The 16,381-nt window shown below is 37.5% G+C and overlaps 3 protein-coding genes across 4 annotated transcripts in view; 1 reads left to right on the top strand and 2 right to left on the bottom strand.

Moving 5' to 3' along the window:
- Positions 1–3,260, bottom strand: part of pacsin1b (protein kinase C and casein kinase substrate in neurons 1b) — a 27,554-nt gene extending 24,294 nt beyond the window's left edge. For both annotated transcript variants that reach the window (XM_008409026.2, XM_008409031.2), the window contains exon 1: positions 3,163–3,260. The gene's annotated coding sequence lies outside the window, so the exon portion shown is untranslated. The remainder of the gene's footprint in view (positions 1–3,162) is intronic.
- Positions 3,261–3,951: 691 nt separating this feature from the next.
- Positions 3,952–7,048, top strand: rps10 (ribosomal protein S10). The gene is made up of 6 exons (XM_008409025.1): positions 3,952–4,059; positions 4,410–4,559; positions 5,429–5,603; positions 6,365–6,442; positions 6,805–6,860; positions 6,969–7,048. The coding sequence occupies exons 2-6, from the start codon at positions 4,410–4,412 to the stop codon at positions 7,008–7,010; spliced, it is 501 nt and encodes a 166-aa protein (XP_008407247.1). The 5' UTR covers positions 3,952–4,059; the 3' UTR covers positions 7,011–7,048.
- Positions 7,049–10,818: 3,770 nt separating this feature from the next.
- nudt3b (nudix (nucleoside diphosphate linked moiety X)-type motif 3b) lies at positions 10,819–15,823 on the bottom strand. The gene is made up of 5 exons (XM_008409024.2): positions 15,483–15,823; positions 14,219–14,329; positions 11,754–11,798; positions 11,543–11,627; positions 10,819–11,267 (listed from the first exon to the last, which is right to left on the bottom strand). Exons 1-5 carry the CDS (start codon positions 15,579–15,581, stop codon positions 11,071–11,073), a joined length of 537 nt encoding a protein of 178 aa, XP_008407246.1. The 5' UTR covers positions 15,582–15,823; the 3' UTR covers positions 10,819–11,070.
- Positions 15,824–16,381: the final 558 nt, after the last annotated feature.

Genomic DNA, 16,381 nt, shown 5'->3' with positions numbered 1-16,381 from the left:
ATATAATCTGTTATTTTAGTAAAAATGCCTGTAATTCACCAACAATCATTATCTTTCTGCTTGACTGAGCAGCAACAGGTGGAGAAGGGACAGCTGCTGAACTTAATGTTTTGTAGAGATGCTGAAAACCCAAGCACTTTCTCTGACATCCCATTGAAAAGACTTTGAACAATAGAAACAGTACAATGGAAGATTTTGGATTTGTTAAAAGGGTAATTCTTTTTAAAAATTTGATACCAGTAACATTGATCTGCCACATAGAGTTAATAGGAAACAAATACAAAGTAGCTGTTTGTGTTAAAGAACATTACCAAAGTTTGAATTACACACAGATTTTTTATTATAATTATTTATAATGAATTAACATGTTATAATTTAGAATTAGAAAATGAAAGAAACATTTATATTAGAGGTGGTGCTTCTTACCGACAATTTAAGCTAAAACATTAAACTGAGTATATTATAGTATATTATATGATGTCATTTTTTTTTTTTTTAAATCTCTCTCTTTCTCACTGATTATTTCTGTTTTTATTTTAATTATGTAAAGCACTTTGAAATGCCTTGCTGCTGAAATGTGCTATACAAATAAAATTTGATTGATTGATTGATTGATATGTTCAGCCTGTGCTGTGCGGGGCTTCTTGCCCGGCTCAATATATGCATTGTCATGATAATAAAAATTACAGTCAGCTAAGCTAACAAAAACAATTTTAATATGGATTTGATAAAGAATGCAGACTTTGTAGAAAAAGCAACCTCTCAGTTTCCCATCTTGCCTATCTTATCTCGAGCTCCAATCACGTCACAATTTGAGGCAAAGTCAGAGCCCTGCACACCAAGCGCCCTAACCTCTCAGTGAGAGCTGCTGAAAAAGTTCAAATTTAAATGTAAATGATCTTGTTAGTCAATAAATAACACAAGGCAGGTTGTAAAACACATACCAAACCCGCTCTTCTGTCCTTCAGCATTGTGGTGATTCTCAGAATCAGACAGAATGGAAATTATATTGATTATTAGCCAGACAGAGACGGAAAAACCTTTAATGTATGAATGTGTGAATAATGTGGGGGGAAAAAAAGAGTAAGCTATCTGAGCTGAATCCTTTCAGTCGTCTAACAATGGCTGAAAACAAAAAGCACCAGATGTGATGTGCCAAGCTTGTAAATACGAATGAAACAGCTTGCAAAGTGTTGTCTAAACCCAGTGGGACCAGCGTACCCACAATTAGTTATACAGCGAGAAGGATGGAGCTGAAAGACAAGTTAAGATTTGTTCTAATGAATCCCATTAGCAGTGACACTTCATCTATCATCCAAAATAAGGAGTGGAACTGAAAGCTGCAAATCAGATGAGTGTCACTAATTTTTCAAGTGGATTAATCCACTTACTGGCACTCATTTAAAATCACTCATAAGTAAAGAGCAAATTAAACCCATTGAGGAATCCACCCTTGAATAAAACACATAAAACCCCAGATATTCCTCTAGAGGCACTCAATAAAAATAGCTCACTTTCTCATCAGTTTGTTTTAATGACTTTAGAAATTAGTTTAAATACTTTTTTCACAATAAAAGAACTCTAGAACAGATGGCAGAAAATCCAAATAGAGTAAATTATTTATAATATTTGTAGCATTGTTAGGGAGGTTCAGTGAGTAAATCCTTGGATAGACATCGTCACAACGATAAAAACCTTCATCTCCAGTCCAGATTCATAGTTAAGCTTGACAAATGTGTGAAGAAGTATCGGTTATTTTATTATCTGTAAAATTTTCTTTAAAGTCAGAGCAACCAGTGATGATGAAACAGATTCAAACCCTCATATCTAAAAGCAGGAAGATAATACTGTATCAGTCAAAAACACTCAGCTTGACTCAGCACAATGACTCTGAAGGAGCCATTTTGGAATTACACCTGCTCCTCAGGCATGTTTATGGTTAAAAAAATGTAAATTCAATCAGATCAGAGAGGAAATGTGGCCTGACTGAGCACTGAACCAGGATTATGAGCCAGGACCTTTCCGACCTTTGATCAGGAGGTGCTGGAGCCCAACCCAGGGCGCATCATCATAACCGCCCTGTTGCGCATTTGTTACTATTTATAGAAGTCTTTATTTTAACCACTCAGTCCAACCCACTGCTCAGTCCATTCCATGAAAGACAACGGCGCCTACACTTCCTATGTCAGAAGTCAGGAGGTTCTTTTGTGAACTACTTGTAGAATAATTATCCCTTTTTGCTTCATTTTATTTTTTTTTAATGAAATCTGTATGCAAAGAGTCACTTACAAAGCATAAACCGTGATATTCCCCTGAGATAAAACATTGTCACAAGACATAGATCCGGATTGACAAAAACAAAAGCCTGACAAGAAAAATAAAGACAAGCAGATCAAATTCAACTCAATTTTACATCACTTCTTTTTTTTTTTTAAATTCAGATGACTTTATTTTTCTTTTTTTCATTTTCTGTTTTTTGTTTAATATTTGGAGAAATTCAGCAACTCTACTTCATTATTTTGCCTTTCTGAACCAACTTCAACCAGTAACCTAATGCTTATTGATCAATCTAACAGAAATAGGCCTGTACTGCTACAGCATCAAGCTGATGTTTGTACTTTCAGTTCGTTAGCTGATTTGAGTTCAGAACCGTGGACAGAGCTCACTTATCAGGGAGGGGAGTCTGCATTGAGATGGAGGTCAGTAGCTCTGACCTGATCTAGCACCAGCTGCTCTCTAGAATAAATCAGAGGAAACGCAGCTCTCCCCTGAGACAAGCTTTTTCTTTTTACTTTAAAAGGCCCATTCTACTGCAGCCTGCACTGATAAATCCAGAACCCACTGCGAGTTCTGCACCAAAGCTGCTATAAATTTGTGTAACCAATAGATTTTTTTTTCACCCCCAGACAAACTGGATATGAGTTTTAATGCAACATTTATATAATGAGGCAAGGTGTAGACTGGCAGTGGTTCAGGTTACATTCACATAGCACACTGAGTTTAGGGACTTCTGTCATAGAGTAAAGAGGGTATCATATCACCAGAGGCTCCTCTCAACAACAGTAGATGCAATGCAGCTATAAATGACACAAGCCGTAGCCGACTGTCACACTTCAACCCTGCAAAAATATAAAAATATATTTATATATGCATATTTCTTACCTGGATAAGTTTACGGTTTTTTAATATGTCGCCATAGCGCTCTGCAGCAGCAGGGACTGCCTCCGTCTTTGAAATGTTCTGCTGATGAGAGAGTTGGAATAAAGCTTGGACTAAATGATCAGCAACTACATCCGGGAAGATCTTTCAAAATAAAGGTTCCACAGGCGTACCATGCACATATTTAGAGCAGATCTTTAATCATTTGTGCAACAATATTTCCACACATCACAATTTATACAGTTATAACTGACATACATATGTCACCAAACATATATATTTTATACCAAAAATTAACAAGTATATAGAAATTACAAATGAACTTATCAGCTGAAATTTAGATTATTGTCTTATATTAAAATGTCTTTGACGTGACAAAAACTTTTACACAGCGTATACGAGTGATTGTTTTTAGGCATGCATAGTATATCAAACTAAACAATAACGGGTGTTTTTATCTTGCAAAAATCAGTTTTAGAAAAATACTGTGCATTATTTTCCCTTTTGTCTATTGAGAAAAAAGGCGAACACTACTAAACGTGGTTCAAATTTAGCATTTCATTACTTACTTCAGTTGTAAAACAATTAAACTTGTAAATAATCCGATTTGCTCTTGTTCATTTCGTTTAGCAATAAGAAACCATTTTAATCTTAAACTGGAACACCACAAACTGGAAACAGTGCTAATTAAACTGTTAAAAAAAATTTTTTACAGAGAAGATGTTCATATTTACGGACGTATAGTTTCCAATTGAAGGCACAGACTTTCACAATTTCTTGGTGGTACACCACCACACCAGCAGGGGGCAGCATATTCGAACAAGTTCGCGCTCGGAGCATATACCTTCCTGATCAAGGACAGTCGTTCCTTCCGGCTCCGGTCCCTTCTCTTGTGGAAAGGTAAAGCTAGACATGGTGTCAAAATCTAAATAAATCTTTAACATCTCAGGTTCTAGAAGAAAATACTCTTTGGCGTTTGTTTTCTGTTATTGTTGTGATTAAAATGGCTGACATATTTTAGTCCTAAACACCCCAAAATTGTAGATATTTAGTATTGGAGTGAGGAAGTATTCCCGGCTTTGGTTATCACGGCCGGCTGCCATGTTTGCCCCTGTACGCGGGCGTCTGTTTTAAACTGTAAAGTGTGTAAAAATGTCCTGCTTTTGATGTTAATATCTGAAGCAAACGATAGCTTATTTGTGTTTTTTAAAACATGAGGAAAGTGAAACCTGCCTTCTCACTTTGCACAGATGCTTATGCCCAAGAAGAACCGCATTGCTATCTACGAGCTCCTCTTTAAAGAGGGAGTCATGGTGGCCAAGAAAGACGTCCACCTTGCCAAGCATCCCGAGCTTGCTGACAAGAATGTCCCCAACCTTCATGTTATGAAGGCAATGCAGGTGAGACGGCTGAACACAAGTTTTAACACTTCTCCGGAATACCCGGGTCCCCTTGGTGATGGTGATCCATCTTTAGCTACATCAGATCTCAAGGATGTTGCTTAAAAATCTGTAATAAGTTTGTATACCAGGAGAGAATACCTGTTTTTGTAGAAATGGACATCTTGTCTCATGGAAGCTGGCATTTCCTGTGTAGTTCAGTGGCTCCAAAAGTCTGGATTAAGAGCTAGCAGCAAGTTCATGTCGTAGCTTATGAAATAATATTTAGAAACTATCAGAACAGTGTCCTTTTATTGTAATTATTGCAGCATTTGAGGAAAATGCTGCTATGCAATGTTTGAGTATAACTGGTTATAAACAAAAACCACAGCTTTCCAGATTTTTTTTGTTCCATACAAGTTTTCCTAAATCAAAATTCACAGTAAAATTACAGAATGCAAAATTTTTCAGCTGATGACTTAAAGAGCTTTTACATATAGTTTGTATAAAGGATTTCAAAAAAGTTTAAACAATTACAAAAAACCTGTGCAGATGCAGTGGAGTCAACATCTGAAAGATTTATAGAAGCAAAAGAAATGAAATCAATGTGCAAAGTGTGTTGTAAATGTCCACAGTATTCTACATTATTACAAGCCTGAATGACACTAAAATGAAGAGATTTGTAAGACTGCTAGGTTCATATTAATTGGTCAGAGAAGTTCGTTCTGGACAGGAAGAGTTTAGTTCAGTTCCTCTTTAGAACTGAACTCAGCAGCTTTGGTGATGGTGAATCCTGAGATCAGATGTAAAACTTCTTAGTAGGATAAAAGGCAATTTAATATTGCATCAAGTAGATTTAATCTTTTCACTTGTGTTTTTTTTTTTCTCAGTCGCTGAAATCCTGTGGGTACGTCAAGGAGCAATTTGCCTGGCGCCATTTTTACTGGTATCTCACCAATGAGGGAATCCAGTACCTGAGAGACTTCCTCCACCTTCCCCCTGAGATCGTCCCGGCCACCCTGCGCCGCCAGACCCGCCCTGAGACCGCCAGGCCCAGGCCTAAGGGTGAGATATTAAAGCCACTGCTAAGTGCTGGCTGGGAAACTGATGATTGAACTTTCACATGTTTTGGTGATATAAAAGAAAATATCCTACACAAATCGATACACCACTGATAATTAAAGTACTGGACTCGAGGAAGAATTGAGTGACATCAGACAGTTATTTTGTTTGTCTGTTAATGACCTAACTTTACTTTAAATTGTATTGGTGGTGCTTACCTGCAGAAATGTGAAACAGTTGTGATAATGTGATTCATGCTTATCAACATGTTTGAGATTGCTGAAGACACTGTAGTATAATGCAGGTGTGTCAAAGTTCATACTTAGATTTTGAGGTGATTAAGTATTATTGGGAGTACTTAACTTTTTTATAATTATGTTGTAAACGGAGAACTGTCATAGTTTAACAATTACTAAGCAGGGCCTTAACTTTAGGCATCTACATTGTAAATCCTGCTTGCTAATATTTGATACATTTTAAATCCAAAATTTGAGGAAATAGAGAATATTTATTTTCCTCAACAACCATTTCCAATTCTGAACATCTATGTTGTTGGGGTGGAACAAACCAACCATCTTCACACAAAAATCATTGACACTTTTTAGCTCTAAAACATCTCAGTAACATATTTAAAAATCTTCAGAAGTTAACTGTAAACACCAAAGGCCAAATTGTGTCCATGCTGACTTATTAGTGATCGCATCCAAGTCTTACAGTAGATTTGGATGTAAACATTCTTCTTCTGTGTTTTTTTCTTTGTGCAGGTATGGAGGGAGAGAGACCCGCCCGCCTCAACCGTGGCGAGGCTGACAGAGACGCATACAGGCGATCTGCTGCACCCCGTATGTAAACCTGAACATTTTAGTGTCGATAGCTGGGCGGGATGGATTTGGTGTTAAATTTAGTCTTTTTAGCCAGTTATTCCGCATGGGATGTTTGCAATTCAATCATTATCTTAAAAAAAAATACAGCATTCAGACTTTATTTTAAAATAAAAATATCCAACTTTTATGTTTCAGCTCACTTTCAGTAACTGCAATGGCTTGATTTCTGTTATCTATTTAGTATATTCAATGGAAGTAATTTTCTCCAAGATTAAGAAAGTGTTGCAAGGCACATTTCTCCAGTTTGTCAAATATGTGATAAAGTAACCAAAAAGAAGCTTTTGAATATATAGATTTAATTTTGACCTTTTTCTCCTCAGCTGGTGCTGACAAGAAGGCAGAGGCTGGCGCTGGAGCTGCTACAGAGTTCCAGTTTGTAAGTACTTTCAGGTTTTATTGTTCAGAACTTTTAACAGTCCCTGCTGAAACATTGTGGCTGCAGTAAATTGATTCTGTTTCGACTGACTGGACTTCTCTGTTACAGAGAGGTGGCTTTGGACGCGGCAGAGGACAACAGCCTCAGTAAATTTTACTGTTTATTACAAATAAAGAATCAAAATCCAAGTTATGTCCGTTTTCATTAGTACATTGTGACCAAGTAAAACTAATTTAAGTTACTGACCTAATGTCTGGTGACATCACTCAAGCAGAATTGATAAATAAACTAATTAACTGTAACAGATTTTTCTTGATTCACTTGCATCCTAAGCCTCCAGATTGAATGGCAGAAGTCAGTTTTCTGAATAGAATAACAAGCTTCGGTTAAAAAGTCTGGCTATATCTCAAAATGATCACTTATCCAGAAGGCCCAAAGGAGCCAACTCGTTAAATTCATTATTCACCAAAAGTGCTTTTAAAGCCAATATTTTCCCTTTGCCACCAGAACCAGTCTGCCTTTTTAAATGTCAGTGCAGATAAGTTAAACTTTAAATCAGAAGATGGATACTTACATCTGTACATAAGTTGAAGCCTTTAGAAATGTTTAATTTTAGTTGTGTCCAGTGACGTGCCTGTTAAATACCCAAAATGGTTCAATAGGGTTAGAAAGTTCACCTCAAAGCTGATTTGCCATTTTTCCTGTTTAAGATGAGTATTTAACTATTCTACATACTATAAAAGTAGATTTTAATCTTTCAATGTGGGCTCTACAATATTCTACTGTATGTTTAACCTGAAGTGGAAATACTTCTTGAGATGAACAGAGACACTTCACAGAAGTTGAAATACTGGTGTTTATTTGTTGGCACATTTATATTACAATCTTCAGTCTTACTCTGGTTTTATTCCACAGTCCCAAATGACAAAAGAGGAAAACAATATTCCAGTGACACAAAAACACAAAATGTTTACAAGTATGTAACTTCCAGGCTGAACTCTAGAAGTGAACATGTTTGTAATTCAGTTGCAAGTATTTTAGGGGTCTTTGTTTTTTGTTTTCCTAATTTAACTAGATAGAACATTTTTTGCAATCATTCAAGTTGATAAAGAAAACTGAATGTTTACAAGCCTCAGCTGTTGAGATGTGCTTTTAATACTTCTGCCATGGCCACAAGATGGAGCCGTTTCACTGGCATAGCAAACGAGCTTCAAACTTTGAAAGGAAGTGACGTTATTTCAAGATTCAGTTGTGTAACAAACATGCTCTTATTTTGCTTCAGCATAAAACAGAGCCCATGAAAAAGTGGAAAATTTCTGCCATAATTGCCAATGTTCTGTATTTAAAGACTTCATTACCTCTGATCAGAACAGTCTGAAATTTTCCAACTAAGAAACAGTAATTCTAATTAACCACAGCCAGAGTGCTTCCTCTAGTTTTAAGGTTGTTCTACCTATATACAAGGCGTTAGCTCAGGGGTGTCAAACTCCAGTCCTCGAGGGCCGCTGTCCTGCAACTTTTAGAAGTGCCTCTGCTGCACCACACCTGAATAGAATAATTAGGTCATTAGCAAGGCTCTGGAGAACTGAGGAGGTAATTAAGCCATTTGATTCAGGTGTTTTGTACCTGTGGCACATCTAAAAACTGCAGGACAGCGGCCCTTCAGGACTGGAGTTTGACACCCCTGCGTTAGCTCATCACAGACAACCGAGTTAGGTGATGGTTAGAAACAAGAGGTCATTAATAATTACATTGTTGGCTGTTACTTAGGGAAATCCTCCTCACATTCATTTTGACAGTACCCATCATTAAAACTGAACCAAACGAACAAATTCAATCCCAGTTAATTACTGACTTTTCTTTTACGATAATAGCACATTTACATAAATGGTCAAATAGACAAATCTATTGCCAGGTACGGAATCATAAAGCAAGACTTTAGCCACCACACCCTGCAAATGCACAACAATAAAACCTGCTCAAAGTCTCAGGCAGGAGGAGACCGTCGACACGGTTCACACATTTCTATCAGCAGCGCTGAACATCCTGATGCTCCATTTTCTCCGACATTTTTCATGAAGCTTCAGTTCTCAATGCAATTTTCTGTAAGGGGTTTCACATCAGATTTCACTCAGTGCTATTATTTCTTAACCATAATTATAGATAAGATGTAGACTTATCTGTGTCTTTAAGAGTTGAACTGTGGTATTAAACATAGTAATTGATAGGAAAGTAAACATGATTGAAATTAAACTGCGCAGAATTACCTCAAACAAGCTTAATGAGTTTAGCACATATGTAAAAACACAAACATTGATTTGGCTAATTTGTAATATTTTTTTTGTTGCAACAAATGAAACCCTCTACAGAAAAATGCATAGACTACAGACTTGCTAACTTTTTAACCAAGTAGCAGTTTGGAAACTTCAATGGCAATGACTGTTTTACATTTGAACCAAAAAAAATGAATGGGTAAACCCTAACAGCAGAGAATTGGAAGGGATTTTATATTTTTAAATGATTTAAAAGGCTCGTTATCTCACAACCACATTCGTTGTTCTTTAGTCTCGGATGTACTGTTTGCCACATCAACACAGAAAAAAATCTAAACAGCTCCAAAGCCAACAAAAGTTTTCAAATTTCCAGCCACAGCTGAAATGACACAGCACTCACAGATGTGTAAGAGGTGTTTTGTCATTTGTACTCTTCACCTTTGATCTATACAGAAATAAGCAATTTACAATAAAAACCTCTTGCATGCTATCTACAGCGCCTCCAGTTTCACAGTATTGAGCCTGCTGCCACACGACTCATCGAGGTCATGTGACACAGCTCGGCTAGAGAGAGTCGCCAGACGAGTTAGAGAAGAGAAACCAAGAGAGGGAAAAAAAAAGTATCCAAAAGCATTTTACAAGTAAAAACACGTTCTCAAACTGTACAAGGCTTGTTTGTTGTGCACCTTTGCCAAAGACAATATTACAGATCCATTACTTTCAATGTCAATCGGGTGTTCTGAGTGTTTCTGGGGATGCAATTTAAATGCTAACAAAAATAAGGGTAAAAAGAAAAAAAGCTAAAGAAAAAAAGCCATTTACGTAATGAAAGTGCCCACGAAAGTCATCCGTGCTAGGTTACAAACGCAATGTAAACAATTGTTTTTCAACCAAACTGAATGTGAGGAGTAAGATATGGACATGGGTTATAATAACTTAAGTGATATGTGCTGAATTCTGAAAAATAATTTTAAACCTACTTTCACCCTCTAAGTACGCGGAGGAAGACTTTGTCGTCACAAGAGAAATTTAGAATAGGAAAAAAAAGTGATTAAAATGAGGTAAATACATCAAGGAGAATAAGGGATCCTTTTTACATTATAAGTTGACATTCTTCCACTCTGTACAGTTTACTGTATACGCTCAGCCTGAGGGTGAAACCTGTAGTGCTTGGCTAACTTCCCAAATAAAAGAAACACAGTTGACACTTGAAAGTCTATCGAAACTGAAGAAGTACTCAGGGGCTGTGCTAAAAAGCTGAGCTTAAATAAAAAATAAAATAAAAACCACAGTTAGGAGAACCTGGAGAAAAGCCAAAGACCTTGCCACAAATCTGTTGCACAGTCAACATCAGGTCACTCACGTGAGCGAGGCGACATTAATGGTGCTCATGCAAGACGTTTCCCACAAATCTGTTTGTTCCAGATACAGACACTATTTCCTATCCTTACAACGAGGGAGGGAGAACATTTATGGGCACATTCAGTCACAGAAAACAACCAAAATAATGGAAAAGACATTAAAAAGACCACCAGAAAGCCTTCAGCTTAAGCACTACGCATACACTTTTACGTTACAACAGTAAAAAGTAGTTCTTGCATTCATTAAACACCACACTAAGGGTGCATAAGGACAGGGAATGAGGGGATACTTCATGCATTTTCTGTAAAAAGAGAAAAATAAAACAGGGATCAAAAATTACATTTAATTACATTTACAAAGTGTTTCAGTCTATTCACCCAACACTTGTCATCAAGTCTGTGCCACAATTCTGGCACAAAGGAGTTGGCAAGGCAAACCATGTTACTGAAAAAAAAGACCAAAAAAAAAAAAAAACAGTAGAGAGGACAGAAGAGAGGAGAAGAGAAAGAAGTGACACAAGTAAGAGCGCAAGTGGTGGCAAAAGCTCCAGGGGGAAATCAGAGTTGTGGTTCTAGTTATCTGATACCCGAGACGGAGCTCTGATTGATGCTGTAGGTTGGTGAGAGGTCCTCGCCTATCGTGGTCACCAGTGGCGTTCCATTACTGGTCAGGCAACTCTCCTGGAGAGCCTCGAAGTAGGTGGCCTGCACGGGCTTGTGACACTGCAACACTTGTATGGCATCGTCTATTTTAAACCATTCCCTTTTCCTCCCTGTAGGCAGGAAAAGAAACATGAGTGGTAGATACAGTTCACCCAGAAAGAACAATTGATACAGAAAACTAAATACTAAATAAATTGGACAAATGATCAGGACTGCAGAGAGTTTGTATAAAAAAATAAAAATCACAAGGGCTGGAATTAAAACATCCTTGAAGTGCAATATGACCGAGACTGAGTTCTAAGAGAAAAAACAACAACAACAAAGCCACAGAGAAGCATGTGACTGCGTGTGATTCTTGTTTTGACCACGGAACAAAGTGCTTTACCAATGTTGACCGAGTCTTCCCAGTCCTCCAGTACTTCTGTTACAATTAGAACATACACGTAGGTTCTGTGTTTCCTCTCCTTGTTCTGAGGGAGAAAATTACAAATTTGGATCTTTATTTGCAGTCACACACAAGCCACTTGGTTGAGATTTAAAAATGTGGGGGGGGGGGGGGGGAACACACAATCCACATGAAGCAGAAGGAAACTTGCCTCAAATACTCCAACTAAGCGACCCAAGGTTCCCTTCACACCGGCCTGCAAGATGAAGGAAAAGGTCGGAAAATAATACCATGGTAATTAAACCACAAAAGAGGATTATGGGTTGTTCTGATAAAATGAATACAATAAAAAAACAAGACAATTCAAAGTAATGCAGCCTGACAAACCAAAAATAAACATTGCATCTAAACTTCGGAGTGTTTTGTCGAGCTGGATTTAGAGTGCTGATGTAATTGGTATGGTAATTTTGAAACTAGTTTGTGTTTGTGTTGCAGTGGATTACGTTACATAAGACTGTGTGTTTTCACACTGCAGGTTCTCTCCTTTATTGGTGTGTTCAGTCCTCCAAATAACAAATGCAGAGTAAAAGCCATGTTCAGATTATTTATGATCACACTTTTCTGCAATGCCTCAACGAAGCACACACCAGGTCGGAATGTCAAAATAAGAAATCAGCTGAAAGTTAGATGTCAAACTTAAAATAATGGTTTTGCACAAACTTCTGTTAAAATGTATGAAATGTAAATCACAACCTTTTGCGGAACAGGTTGGCAGGTTATATTGTAAAACTCAACAAAGTAGTATTCTGGAATGACATGATCTTTAAGTTTTAGTTTAACAAATCACATAATACTGAATGACCTAACAGATACATTTCTACTGCCTCACAGATCAATTTAGTTCTTTGTTTAAAGAGCAGCAAAAACATGAAACAAGCCTGTTCAGTTGATGCGGTTTGTAAGCAGCTCCTCTGACAGAAATCTTTCTAAAGTAATACAAGATTGTACAAAAAGGTCAAAATATAGACTTAATAAATTCTTTGTTGTTAGACATTTCTATTCCCCTCTCAATATTACAACTAAGAAAACCTCTTTTCACCAGATACAAAAACTTAAACATAATATTCAGGCTTACTATAAAATAAAAAATACGTCCAACATCTTAAGCCCCAGGTGAATAGTTAGAGAGGTTCAAATACAGAGCCGGGCTGCTTGCTGACATCTTTGAAGCTTCTTCAGCTTCCAGTTTCACTCTATAAATAAACGTTGGACTCCACAAACTGCGCCACGGCCTCTGTGTTACACTTCAAGTCTTCAACTGGTTTTGATGGAAAAGAACAGACCCATCAAAAGAAACTCATAAACCATGCCAGGGATTAAGTAATAGGCCAAAAGTCAGCCTGTATGTTTTTTTATGAAGTGGAAAATGTCTCCCAACTCAGGCATTTGTGTAACTGAAAACTACGGGTCATCATCTTGGAAGAGGATGGACAGTTCTGAGGCTGCATTACAGTTATGCAATGTGTCCTAATGGTGCAGGATTGGGGCGTATCACTGATAACAGAATAAGGTCAGGCCAGGAGCGGGTAAATAGACAAATGAAGCCAGAGTAACATCTGGACTGCGATTGGGTCCTGAATGGAATCTGGCAACACTCCCAAGTCAGAAAGCACAAGCAATCACTCACTGGGTAATCACAATAAGATCATAAGGATTAGAATTACACCAGCATCCAAAATAAGGCTAAAAAAATAGATTATATGACTATATATTTCTGTGTGATTGCTTTAAGCGCTCAAATAACCCATAGTAGTGGCTAGACACTTTGAGTCAATGAAAATGTGCTGGCAACAAGCAGTGTCCGGCAGCCACTATGAGAGCCAGGATAAGAGATTATATCAGCATCCATCAGTGTGATGGATCACACACAAAGAACAGGCTTTACATGTCAGGGGCCCGGCATGAGCCAAATGCTGACAGAACTTCTACATCTTCAGTATCAATGCTTGTATTCTAATCAAAATGTCCAGGAAAATGAGTGGAACACCCACAATTTAAGTGTATAAATTGTATTAGCAGAATTTTAGTTTAGTCATTTCCACTAAATTCTACAAAAAATTATAAAAACTGCAACATGTTATTTAAGAGGCAGAATTAAAAACTTCTCAAAAATTTTAATCAAATTTTCTTCTTTTTTTTTTCTTCTATTTTTGGGACGGTGCAGTGCTAGTGCAGCTAGCATTTAATCTCAGTGTGACCCTTATGACACCACAACACTGTCTTGAAACATGATGCCATGATACTGCTTACATGTTGCCAGGCTCCCAGTCTCTCTGGTTGTGCAAACAGGATGACTGCATTAACAAAAAAGATTCTGAGAGCAAGGCCGTATTCCTAGTGTTAAATACAATCATGATTGGAATACAACACTCCTCTGAGCCTACACTCGACTCAGACCAATTTGTCACAACGAAAATGGAAAGCTGTTCTCAGAATAACATTTTTGTCTTTAGTTGAAGTGAAGAAAGACAAGTTTTGTATTTGTTCATCAGAAAATGTAAGACTTGTAACAAATATTCTACTTTTGGGTGACATTTAACACCTGTTAGAATACAAATATGAAAAGGTGAAGACTAAGGCTATTAAACGAGATAAAAAAAAAATATCTGAACTGACCTCTTCACACACTTCTCGAGCTGCAGCAACATTAGGCTCTTCTTCAGGCTCCATTCCCCCTCCAGGAACAATCCACTTATCAGGATGTCGACTGCTGCTCACCAACAGCACCTGGAATGAATCCCACACAATTTCTTTTTTGTGTTCTTTTTAACTTATCTTTGCAGTACAGAAAATATAGAACTTCCTAAAAACCTTCCAATTAAGATGCTAAATGTAATCCTCCTATTACTTAGGTGACTCTGTGCCAGGTGCCACAGATAGATCTGTATGTAGAGGAAATGCAAGGAGTGAAATTAATTATCCATTTCTATTTAGTAGGATATGGCAAAAGGCGAGGATGGGTTGCGAGCCAATCAGGTAAACTACTGTTCCTGGGAAAAGTTTGTGTGTGTGTGTGAGATAATGATGCATTTCCTGAAATCAATGAGGCATATGTTGTTCACAGTCTGGCCCCTCCTTTGACCAGGATGAGGAACTGATTTAGTCTTATTTTGTCTGCTCTCCTGGTAATGTTTTTCTTACAAAGACACCTCTGTTCTTGCGTGTCGAAAGCATGCGAATTTCTTAAATGGTTTAAACAACAGAGTAGCCATTGTTAACTTTCAACAGAATAAAACAATGCAAAAATTGTGGATTTATGTCTTCTCATTGTCCGATGCTTTAAACTCAAGATACTATAGTTTATCTCACAAAAGTACATCAACATGTGAAATGAATTGACCAACACAACAAGGCGATCCTATAGCTTAAGCTATTCCAGCAACATACCATGGGTGGGAAAAACCCCCCAAATTGTTTTTGCCGTCACAATAATATATTTAACATGGTTTTTTAAATTACATCAATATTTTAGTCAGTCAATGAAATATACATATTTTTATCGTCATGAGGCTCACAGCAATCAAGCAAATACTCCTTTGATGAGGCTGTGGCTGCTAGCTGACAGCTGGCTCCCCGGAGCAGCAGCAGCGCTAATTAGCATGCTAGAACTAGCATTAGCACTAAGCTAACTCCATGCAATGGGGTTTCCATTTCCAAAGCTAAAGAGGCTTATATAACACTAGCATAAGTACTGGCTAGAAACTAAATGTTAACATACAGACAGACAGGGTAAAAAGAGAATTTGGAATTAAACTCAGTAATCACTAAAATGGTGACCATGTTAATAAATGTATCGATTTAGAGATACGCAAGATACTGAAGACACCCCCTGCTGCTAGTGTTAGCATGGCCTTTCCAGCAGCAACATCCCCGAGCTCACCTCCTCCTCCGACTCACTCCTGAAGCACAGACAGGCTGCCCGCTTCTTGTAGCCATCCCCGTCGTACGTCCGGGTTTGGTTTGATTTGAGCTTCATCATTTCGGGAGCACAAAAGTATAAAAGTACAGCTTTGTTTACCACGTATGAAGATGACGGTTATCGACGCAAAGTCCTCCTCCGGGGAACCTCGGCGTTTTACTTAAAAGAAATAACTTCTTCTCCGCTTCATTTTCACAAACCTAGGCACATCTACGGCACGGTCGCCATTACAAGGAGCCTTTACGCCCACGACGTAATGTAACATTTAACAGCTCTGCGGGCGTAAGGATATTGCCTAGCGAGAGTTGAAGAATTTGAGTAGCAGTGACTGAAGCGGGGGAAATGCAACACCACGCTCTCTCTGACTGGAGTGAGCCGGTGAGGAAAACTAGTGGTTTGGCCTCAAACTAACTCGACTAGACCACTTGTGTGATCCCCGTTTACGTTTCCCTCTCATGTTATTTTATTCTAAACTTTTTAAAACAGAGTGTTATTAAAGTCAAACTCTGTCAAAAATTACATAATGAAATGATATGCGAAACTAACGGCTTCAGCACTGGAGGTAACGGACAGCGTCATAATGTTGTTAAATCTGACATTGCACCTATTTTACATGTAAAAAATTCTCTATAATTACAACTTAAGGACAAGTTTAGATTAACTCAATTATTTATAAAACACAAAATTGGAATAGATGTAACGACATTATACATATAAATCAGCAATCCTTGTTTAATCCTCTAAATTATTTCCAGTTTGATAGATATAGATAGATAGATAGATAGATAGATAGATAGATAGATAGATAGATAGATAGATAGATAGATAGATAGATAGATAGATAGATAGATAGATAGATA

The sequence above is a fragment of the Poecilia reticulata genome, linkage group LG5, assembly GCF_000633615.1.
Source record: "Poecilia reticulata strain Guanapo linkage group LG5, Guppy_female_1.0+MT, whole genome shotgun sequence".
Classification (NCBI taxonomy): Eukaryota; Metazoa; Chordata; class Actinopteri; order Cyprinodontiformes; family Poeciliidae; genus Poecilia; species Poecilia reticulata.
Note: the sequence above shows the minus strand (reverse complement) of the source record. Positions and strands in the feature narration are given on the sequence as shown.

Excerpts from the sequence above, each read along its gene's own strand:
- rps10 (XM_008409025.1), top strand. The coding sequence starts at position 4,410 with ATGCTTATGCCCAAGAAGAACCGCATTGCTATCTACGAGCTCCTCTTT. Across the intron at positions 5,604-6,364 it reads CGCCAGGCCCAGGCCTAAGG|GTATGGAGGGAGAGAGACCC; the intron begins GTGAGATATTAA and ends TTCTTTGTGCAG. Across the intron at positions 6,861-6,968 it reads CTGCTACAGAGTTCCAGTTT|AGAGGTGGCTTTGGACGCGG; the intron begins GTAAGTACTTTC and ends TCTCTGTTACAG.
- nudt3b (XM_008409024.2), bottom strand. The coding sequence starts at position 15,581 with ATGATGAAGCTCAAATCAAACCAAACCCGGACGTACGACGGGGATGGC. Across the intron at positions 11,628-11,753 it reads GCTTAGTTGGAGTATTTGAG|AACAAGGAGAGGAAACACAG; the intron begins GCAAGTTTCCTT and ends TTTCTCCCTCAG. Across the intron at positions 11,268-11,542 it reads GGAAGACTCGGTCAACATTG|GGAGGAAAAGGGAATGGTTT; the intron begins GTAAAGCACTTT and ends TCCTGCCTACAG.